General features: G+C 37.2%; 1 protein-coding gene across 1 annotated transcript in view; it reads left to right on the top strand.

The window, feature by feature from the left end:
• gxylt1b (glucoside xylosyltransferase 1b) overlaps positions 1-6,739 on the top strand; it is a 9,501-nt gene extending 2,762 nt beyond the window's left edge. The window contains exons 4-7 of the mRNA XM_030149621.1: positions 1-227; positions 468-591; positions 2,329-2,501; positions 5,657-6,739. The exon at positions 1-227 is cut by the window's left edge and continues 25 nt beyond it. Coding sequence (XP_030005481.1) covers positions 1-227; positions 468-591; positions 2,329-2,501; positions 5,657-5,818 — 686 coding nt within the window. The 3' untranslated portion in view covers positions 5,819-6,739. The remainder of the gene's footprint in view (positions 228-467; positions 592-2,328; positions 2,502-5,656) is intronic.
• Positions 6,740-10,398: the final 3,659 nt, after the last annotated feature.

Here is a 10,398-nt window from a genome sequence, read left to right as displayed (position 1 = left end):
TAGTGTATGTTGACTCAGACATCCTCTTCCTTCAGCCTGTAGACAAGTTGTGGGCGTTCTTGTCTCGCTTTAATTCCTCTCAGCTGGCAGCCATGGCCCCGGAACACGAGGAGCCCCGGATCGCCTGGTATAACCGCTTTGCTCGCCACCCCTTCTATGGCAGGACGGGTATCAACTCAGGGGTCATGCTCATGAACATGACAAGGATGAGAAAAACATTCTTTAAGGTATGGCGAAGCTGATGACACATTATTATTATTATTGGCCACTAGGGGTCCTCCTTCTGCCATAGTTGTATTTGTACAGGTCTGGGTAACAGTCTTTGCAGAACAGCTTGGGATGTGCTCGTATTTATCTGAGTCTGATGTAATTCAGTTTGATCCTCTTGCAATGTAATGCTCATAAAAACACAATCTTTGACAAAGTCTTTACTTTTTTTTTTTTTTTTATATGTAATGTGTTGACAGAATGACATGACGTCAGTGGGGTTGCGCTGGGAGGAGCTACTGATGCCTCTTCTCCAAAAATATAAGCTCAACATAACCTGGGGAGATCAGGACCTTCTCAATATAATTTTTCATTACAACCCTGGTAAGAACTGGGCAGACTCACTTCTCCTGATGCAAATGTACAATACATACAGTATGTTTATGCAGTAGTGGAAAAAGTTTTCAGACACCCTTAGGATTTTACACAGTCTCAAATATTACCATGAAATATTTGAGGAAAAAACATTTTTGAGTTTCAAAAGGTGTGGCTGCATCAGACAAACACATACAAATTAATTTGTTGTTTATTGTTAACAAGAAATCATACCAAACCTAAATTCTTAATTTCAACATGTCATGCCTTGGATGTGTTTCAAGGTACATTATCTTAGTAAAACATTCAGTTTTGGCAGTTTTAAACAGAGCATGTACAGAAGGGAACATGTGTGTTTAGAGAATGCCATAATACAATAGTTCTTCCATTTTCTTTTATTTATTTATTTTTTTGTCTTGTTTTGTTTTTTTGTCCTAAGTTTTGCATTATGTTTGTGTCTGAAATAAACTAAACTAAGCTAAAAAAAAGAATACCATAATACTTGACAGAGTTTAATGACTTGAGAGTAATTGTTAATGCAATATGTCACAAATGCATTTGGTGTCCACAAGCTTTTTTCCACCACTGTATGTGGAAAATGTATATACAGCATTAGAAATAACAATTGGATCACTGTGATATGGTGTTGAAATAAATGTTCTGCCTCTTCCATTACGGATCTTGATGTAGTCTCTTAGTAATGACTCATTTACTGAACCACTTTCACAAAGCTCCAAAATGTCCAGCTTCCCATCATATAATCCTAAATAGGGAATGATTGAAACAGCAACTATACTTTGATTTCTATGACATTATAGACAGAAGAACACAATGTACTTGATTATTTGTCTATCTTTATTCCATTTGTAAATATAAATGTATTCCTTACTTTAGGCCCAAAAACATATTCAAGAAGAGGTTAGAAATGAGGCAATTTAAGAGTAATAATGAGTAAAAATTAAATAAGACCATGAGATTTGAAATGGATAATGTGAACTGGTGACTGTAATCATCCTTTTGTACAAAAGTAGCTTCAAGAAAAGGTTTATTCCTAGTAGAACAAAGATGGCTGGAGGATGTCAACTTTGGCAAGTAATGTATGAAAAAATTATTGAAATATTAAAATCAAACTTCCTCAAAGATGGATAGCAAGGGATTTGAATATTTAATTAAAATTATTTAATTTTTTTTTTTCACCTTCGCCCATAAGTAACTGGGATAGACTCCAGCGACTCCCATGACCCTAGTGAGGATAAAGAATGAATGAATAATGTTTTTTTATTATTATTATCAGATTTCATGTAGAAAAATAGCTCCAATTATTCAAACATTTCATGAACTTGAAACACAATTGTCACAGTTAAGATACAATAAGATAAGATTACGCTTTATTCATCCCACAATGAGGAAATTCACTGGTTAAAGGCAGCAACAGGATAAAGTGCAAGAAATTGTACATGTGTAAAGGTAATGCAAAAAAAACCAAAACAATAAATAATAATAGTAATAAAACATTATAGGGTATATACATATTTAAATAAGACGTAGAATTGCAGTATGTCAGACAGTACAGATAGGAGACAAACACAGAAGAGCTACACTGTTGTGTTGTTAAGGAGATGTTCTATTTAATTTCTACAGAAATATCACATGCTCTTAAAAAAATGATTTCCAATGGAGTGTGTTACTTTTTATACAGTGAGTTCAAATATATTTTTAAATGTAAGATTCCTTCCTTCTTCCCAGAGTGTTTGCTGGAGTTCCCATGTCAGTGGAACTATCGCCCTGATCATTGTATCTATGGCAGTAACTGTGCTTCAGCAGAAGAAGAAGGCATCTACATCCTGCATGGAAACAGAGGGGTTTACCATGATAATAAACAACCAGCTTTCAGAGCCGTTTATGAGGTCATACGAAAGGTAGGCATGCCTCAGTGTGTTTGTGTTTGTGTGTGGGTGACTTTCTAAACTGTTGCGGGTGCAATTTAGTGAAACATCTGATTGGAAGAAACCTTTTAGAACCCCAGTGACACACCTGCTCCCCTCTGGTGGGCTGTTTCCATCCCCTCCCAGATGAGATCTTGGATTGCTGCTGACCCTTAAGACCCTAAATGTTAGTGACATCAGATTGTCTGCAGCAGAAAACACAAATCTCCACCTTTGGCAGAAGGATGGAGGGAAAGCTAATTTTTCCCGAGAGGATGTTTATGGGTTGTTTACCAGGAGTGTAATGATATTGACGATCGCGGTGGCATTTACTTAATGAAGCCATCAGCGTCCAGCGTCTCATTGCTTTCCTATTAACAAAGCATTGAACATAGATCAGGCCAGTGGCTGATCCATGCGTTATCTATGGCCTGCAGTTAAGACCATGGCTTTATAGGATAGGATCAATAACAGCGGCAAGGTTAAATGTAACTGTACGGTGTATGCTAGCGTACGGCAGCATAAAACCCTACATAAACACACAGCTTGTCCAATAGCATATGTTGGTATTGATAGGTTTAAAGATATGTGATCGAGTCTAGATTGCCAGGAGGATAGAGTATAGATTGGTCTTGTGTTTAATCTCACAGGACAGGTTATTTCATTAATTTCTGCTTGTTCATCTGCAGTAAAACCTGTAGGCTCTTGTTATGGAGTGAACAACTGAGGGCAGAAATACAGCTGCAACTCCCTAAAAGTGTGACAGTTGGCAAAGAAGCAGTCCCCAATGTCAGCTCACAAAGCAGAAAAAAGACAGCGTAATCACGGGGATGGCACAACAAATTGAGGACTTTCTGGTAAACTAAGTCAAAACAGAGAATGTGCCAAACTGTAGCAGCTGCTTGGAGAGAATATACCGATGCTGATCACGTCCAAGGAGCAGGGATCTAGTCAGGTGATGTGTTTAGATGGAAAAAGCACTGAGGACAGCTGTTGGGGAAGTGAGGAATAGTGATTTGTGAAATATCTGGTATTTGTAAGTTATTACATTTACGGAAGTGGAAATCTTAGTGAATGGATTTGAAGTGGCATTCCTGTGTATCTGTGTTAACTATTATCAAGAAATGCAGGTTAACATAGGGGCTCATGGATTACAACTCACAATGGGGAAAAAATCCAGGATCCACCCCTTTTCTTAATCCACCTTGAAATCTAATTGGTTTAGATTTTGACCATGAACTTCCCATGTAGTTTCAGTAAAATCAACTGCACAGCAAAAATCTAAATCTTACCAAGTGTATTTTCCCCATTTCTAGTCAAAATATCTCATCAGACTTAAAATAAGACATCATCACCTCAAGAGGAACTTTTCAGTGAGATCTAGGAACATATTTTTCAATAATAGATCTTGAAAATCTTATTTCAAGAAATCTTGCCAAGATAATTTTCACTTGTTCCATTGGCAGATTTTTTTGCTTGAATAAAGCAAAAAATCTTGAATTAAGCAAAAAAAAATCTGCCAATGGAACAAGTGAAAATTATCTTGGCAAAATTTCTTGAAATAAGATTTTCAAGATCTATTGTCTAAAAATGAGTTCTTATATCTTACTTACAAGTTACTCTTTAGGTGATGATGTCTTATTTTAAGTGTGATGAGATATTTTGACTAGAAATGAGAAAAATACACTTGATAAGATTTAGATTTTTGCAGTGTGGTAGTTTTTAGACCAAGAGACAGACTAATGAAAAACCTCCATTTGTGGGGGTGATTAAGTGCAATATCTACTCCATCAACAAGTGTATATTTAAACGGCTTCTTAAATGATAAAATAATGATAAAATGGTAAAGCCATTAATGTCTGGACATAAGACTGTTATTCAGTGAGATATCAGCCAGGTCTGTCTCAGCCAGAGCAAACCCACACAATCCAGAGCAGAGATAAACACCAGCAAAATAGAATAGATCAAAAACCTGTATGTATTCTCGTTGGTTGTGCTGTAATTAACTGCAAAAAAAAAAACTAACTTCCTGGGGTACTGCGTGAGTTGCGTGTTCTGTTTAACATTTTAGGTTAAACTCATCTTGTGTTACTGTAACCTGATGAAACAAGAACAAAAGAACTATCACTGTTGCAGAGAAACTTTTCAGTTGTCGTTGGCTGGTTCTGTAAGCCCACACAAAGAGCTGGGAATACAAAGGGCAGTGCTCCTCCCTGTCTGTCTGCCTGTCTGCGTCTCAAACAGGCCGCAGTGGTCTGTCCATCGTAAAGCATCTCCTCCCTCCCTCTGCTGCAAAAGCTGCGTCCAGGAAGAAGCAGTTAAATTTTACAACCGATGGTACGTTTAGAGTTGGAGTCTGCACACCAACAGTACCCCATCAGCCACACAAAATCAATACACCAACTGTAAATGCAACTTTATGACCAGCACATGTGTGTATGTGTGTGTGAAAGTATGCACTCATAAAAATGCCATTCTCTTTGTGACCCAATATCAGAGACCCAACCGCAAGCAAATGAGCTGGCATAAAAAATGGTAATTCCCCTTTGATTTCCTCTGAGCATTGTAAAGGCTCCTTCATTATTGGAAAGACATGAAATTTCTCCTGTAATCCCCAGTTATGACTGGATGGTAAGCCTATAGCATAAAACTGAGGCTGCTTTATGTTTTGCCTTGCTGACCGATCAGATGAGATTTGAAGTCCCATCTGAGTTCAGTAAGCCTTCGCCAATTTAGTTTTTAATTTAAATCAAGGGGAAAATATCGTCTAAACCCAAACACCGCCCAAAGCACCACTTTGTTTGCTTGCTTGCTGTGGGCATCTGATCAATTCCACTGGAAGTCTGGGGCGTGAGTGCCTCCCTCAGGGAGTTTTAACAGCAATTTGGGATTTTAATTGCTCATTTCAAGTTTCCAAGTGCACTCATCTTTGCTTTCGGCTACCACCTCCCCCGTTTTTCAGTTTTCTAAAGAAACGAGGGGTGTGACGATGTTTGATAGTTCTTAGCTAATTAAGTAAGTTCAATTCACCTGGAACTAATGCTTGATTAGCTTGCGGCAGTCTGCCATCACCAAATTCTCATTTCTCCCATTTTTAAGTCTTTAAAACAGTACATTACACTAACCAATGGATTATTGTGTGTTTGCAGTACTCCTTTGGCACAGATCCACTGACTTCATTGTTGGATCCTCTAGAAGAAGAACTGTTAAAGACAACACATACTTACTGTGGTAAATCCCACCCACTCTTCACCAAAAGACTGGCACAAAGCCTGGCAAACATCAACAAGATGGCCCAACATGGACGGTGACAAAATGAACACTAATGATGGGAATGCAGGCAAAATGAAGAGTATGCGCCTTCTATGTTGAACTCCTAACCTAAAATCATCAGCCTAACACAAAGAAGCATAAAAGCTTTTAATGGACTGAACTTTCTTAAAGGTGCACTAAGAAGATTTGCACATGAATGTGAGCTAATCTGAAGTTTATGTTGGAGTTTATTTTGTGCTGAGAGCTGATTGTTTGTTGATATTACTAAGCTAACTATGATAACCCAATGCACAATATACTGATTTCTACACAGGTTTCAGGTCAAATGTTCTGCTCAAAGCCTAACACTGACTTCCTTTCAGGTCCTCTACTGCTGCAACAGTGTGCAACACTAGCACTGTTATCTTAGAGATGCAATCTTCTATGATGCCAACTAGGGCTGGGAGATAAAACGATAGCGATTTATATCATGATCTAACTTTTCCTCAATAGAAATATGACACGCTCGATACAATTTCAGTAGAATTTATTCATCCACGTTTTGACAAAAGTAAGAACAGCCAGTCATAATGAAGTAGTACCGCACCGAACCAATCATGCTAGAGCCATGTCAAGTTAGGTTGATGCACACACATTAATGTTTGGGCAACAGTGGGAGGTAATGAGTGTTCCCACAGGAGAAAATTTGACTGAGAACTCAGGCGACCGGGTTAATGAACAGTAGGGTGTGAACCGTTTCGGTTCCGGTGTACAACCGAGGCATAGAAGCAGGGAGTCAGACGTCCAAAGCATGGTGTTTCACTTTTGGTTTACACCAGTTATGATGCGCCTGCAGACCTGAATTCAGGGGTACACATGGAACGACAGGGGGGGGTTTTGGTCTGTGCGTACCGCAATACTAATACACACAAACCATACGGCTGAAAAAACTGAAAATGAAACTTAAGACACTTATAAGACAGGGGTCAATAAATCTTAAGATGGGGGGCTGGGGGGAGATGAATAAAAGGGGGTTAATAATGAATCAAACGGGGAATAATACATAACAGCGGAGGGGGGAATAATTGTAAGAGCAGAGTACTTCTCCATAAGTACCATGACATATCCCTCTCTCTCTCCCTCCCCCTCTCTCTCTCTCTCTCTCCTTCTCTCCCTCCCCCTTTTTGATGTCTTCACAACTAACTTATGAGTAACGGAAAATTTAAGCTTGACAAAAATAGTGATTTGATTTATTTCATGATACATATCAATATCATCTGATACGAAAAAAATGATTGTGATAATTTTTTTCCATATCGCCCAGCCCTATTACCAACAGACATCAGGCTTCTTAGAGACAGACTTGGAATAAAAACCTCACAGTAGCACACAAGCATGCACAAGTTTTACATAAAGAACCTTTAACTGGCAGAAATGTGAAAAATGAGTTGTGAATACACAGACTGCTGTGACTGACTCCATAGTCACTAATAACAGTTTGGTGGCTCCAGACTGACACTCCTAACTGTTCATCAGGTGTAAACTCTGGACAAGGGTGTGATCTGAATGTCTGATAGCAGCTATAAATGTAGCTTATTACCATTTGGTCTTAAAGCAGAATACTTGATATGTTTAACACTTCCATCTGTTTGGTGTCACACTGTTCCTCTTCCTGTGCTTTTTGTTTACTAACTAGTGTGGAAAGCTCTGTAAAAGTCTGGAAGAGTTGGTTTTGACTTTCCATATTGGAGAATTTATTAGAATCCTGCGTAAGACTCTTGTTAAAAGAGACAAAACAACATAAAAACTGGACTCAAGGCTCTCTGCACTGCAGGGTCTATTTGTAAAAAAATATATGCACTGGACCACTTTTCTATTTTCAGAAACCACTTCTTTATCAAGGGAACATGACTGAATAAATGCATGAAAGTACAATGGGTGTGAATTTTCACAGGTGTACAGGTGCAGTGTAAATGATTTATGCAACTGTTTCTTTTTTACAATGGTTGGGTTAGGGTTGACGATAAAATTGGAGAACTGTTTTCCTGCTTGTATTAGTTTTGTCTACATTAGAGCTGTCACACATCATCATACAAGTGTGCAGAAAAATGAACATTAAATATGTGAATAAGCTACTGTTTCCTAATCTGATGCCAAAGGATTTGTTTTAGTTATAATTATGTTTTTGCACTGTTGAATGTATTTTACAGAGTGTGGGGTTCATAATCATTACGTAATAGAGGTTACTGCTTATTTCTCTATGGTTTAAGGGATGTCCTATGTTACATTCACTTTGTCAAGAATATTTTTTTTTTACATTAAAGATAACTTCAGTTTTTTAAAATGTGTGTGTTGTATTTCACCACCAGAGGGCGACATTTTTTCATGTGTTTAGTAGTGTTGGGAGTGAGAAGGTAATTTTTTTTTTTATAACAACATGATCATTTGATTTTTTATTTCTTGTATAAGTATAATGTTCGAATGGTTATTATTTGGGGGAAGCTTTGTGATCTAAAAATGAGCAATTCCAGTGTTTAATTAAAATCCTTGCTATCATTTAATTGTGAGCCTTGAGGATCTTGTCTAATAAGTTCAGATAAGATGAATCCAATAAGTCACATTTCCTCTTTTATATAGTGTGTATATATAAAGCATATTTCTAGTTTATTCTACAAGGATCTGACTCGTAGAAGATTGATGTAATGTTTCTATCTCCTCCTTGGGCAGATCAATGGATTTACCGATAATCTATGACTAGGCCACCCGAGGTGCCGCACCATCTCTGCCTCAGCTTCAAGGTGCTCATAAAGTGTAAGTGATAGACCAATAACACAGCCTTATAGGTGCCTGTCAGTGACACTGTATGGCATTGACTATGGGGAATGAGTTTATGCTTATTCCCATTAGGTGAGGGATACAACCATCCATTTATGGCTCCGGTGGTAGTTTGATTCATTGCACCAGATATATCCTTCATTCATCACTATATATCCGTATGAGAGCTTATCAATTACCTTTATTGACCTGTGCGCTTAAATGCAACACGTAACAGGCCAGGTCCCGAGGGAGAGGAAGACAATGGCTTGAATTGAGCACCATGCTGAAAAATTCAATATCGTCCATCCTCCAAGGTTTCATTTTCCTGAAACTACATGTTTTATATCGCAATAAATAACTGTGATTTTATTTCTTATATGTCACTATAGATGGAAGAGAAACTATTTAAAATAAATATGTGACCTCCAGCGTTTAGAGTCGGTCAGAGTGGGAGATGAGAGAAAAATGGGGACATTCACATATGTATGTGTGTCTTTCATGTAAAAAGAGCAACCAAGAGAGAAACCAACATCCAGGGTCAGCTATTTCCCTGCTTTTACAAAATACTGAAGAGGAGAGACGAGTGCATTTATCAGAGGAGGAGTACAAACAGAGAAGAGGCTGGAGTGTGTTAGTATTGGAAGAAAAGAACAAGGCTGTCATTGCCAATATAGCAATTAGGATATTTTTTTGTTTTTGTTTCTTTTTTTGCTACAGCGCTCCATCTTTTAGGTACTGCTCTTTACAAAATAGAGCTGGACCTCAAAATGGTATAAAAAAAAAACAAACAGGAGCAAACATATTCCATATTGTTTTTTATTTATTTATTTATTTTTTTTACTGAAAGCTTGTCAGATGGGCCTCAGTACAATGCAACCCCAAAGTAGAAAAAGTTGGTATTTTATGTTAAATTGAAATTAAAACTGAGAGTAGTTTTTTGGAACTAATTATTTTTCAAACAGATTTTTTTTTTTTTTTTTTTTGCAAGGTCTTGCTGATATCTACATGGCAAATGTTGTCATTCTTAAGGCAACAATCCTACAGTATTTTTTAGTAATGGCCTTTGTCAAACTGCAGACCCTGACAGAATCTGGTGCCAGGACTTGTTACAGACAGAACATTATGAATGGTACTTTTTGTCTTTGTTTCCGCAATACATGCAGGATTTGTACGGGTGCTTGAAATCCTTGAAAATGCTTTAATTTCAGTGTTGTGTTTTCAAGGTCTGAAAAGTGCTTGAATTATAGTTGAAATGCTTGAAAGTGCTTGAGTTACAACCTTGTGATGTGATTTATTTATTTATATTTCATATTAACTCTGCCAGGTCAGCCAAGCCGTATTTTGAAAAATAAAACTTAATATCAAAAAAGAAAATTAGCTGGTGTTCTCAGGTCGACTCCAAGTACATTTTTATCTTAGTCTTTGTCTGTGTGAGTGTGTGAAGAACGCCGAGTAGCTTCCCTTTTTTTGGATAAAACTTTGTGTTCTCCTTTAATTTCTAAACTTTTTGCTATTATGACACATAATTTTAAATGTTTATAGCATAATACACTGTACATCATTGTGATAAAAAGTGAAAAAGTAATCGTGAGTATATGTATTCATGTAGATATGTATTTGACCCCAGCAATAAGGTCATGTCCTGGAAACATTTGAAAATTACCCTTAAAAGTCCTTGAAAATAATAATAATAATACATTTTATTTGTATAGCACTTATCATGGAACTCATAGACACTTTACATAAAGCAGATAAAAACAGAAACCAAACACATAGAACAAATAGAATGTATTATTTTATCAGTAGTATTTTGTCACACACG

The sequence above is a fragment of the Sphaeramia orbicularis genome, chromosome 12 (assembly GCF_902148855.1).
Source record: "Sphaeramia orbicularis chromosome 12, fSphaOr1.1, whole genome shotgun sequence".
NCBI lineage: Eukaryota > Metazoa > Chordata > Actinopteri > Kurtiformes > Apogonidae > Sphaeramia > Sphaeramia orbicularis.
Note: the sequence above shows the minus strand (reverse complement) of the source record. Positions and strands in the feature narration are given on the sequence as shown.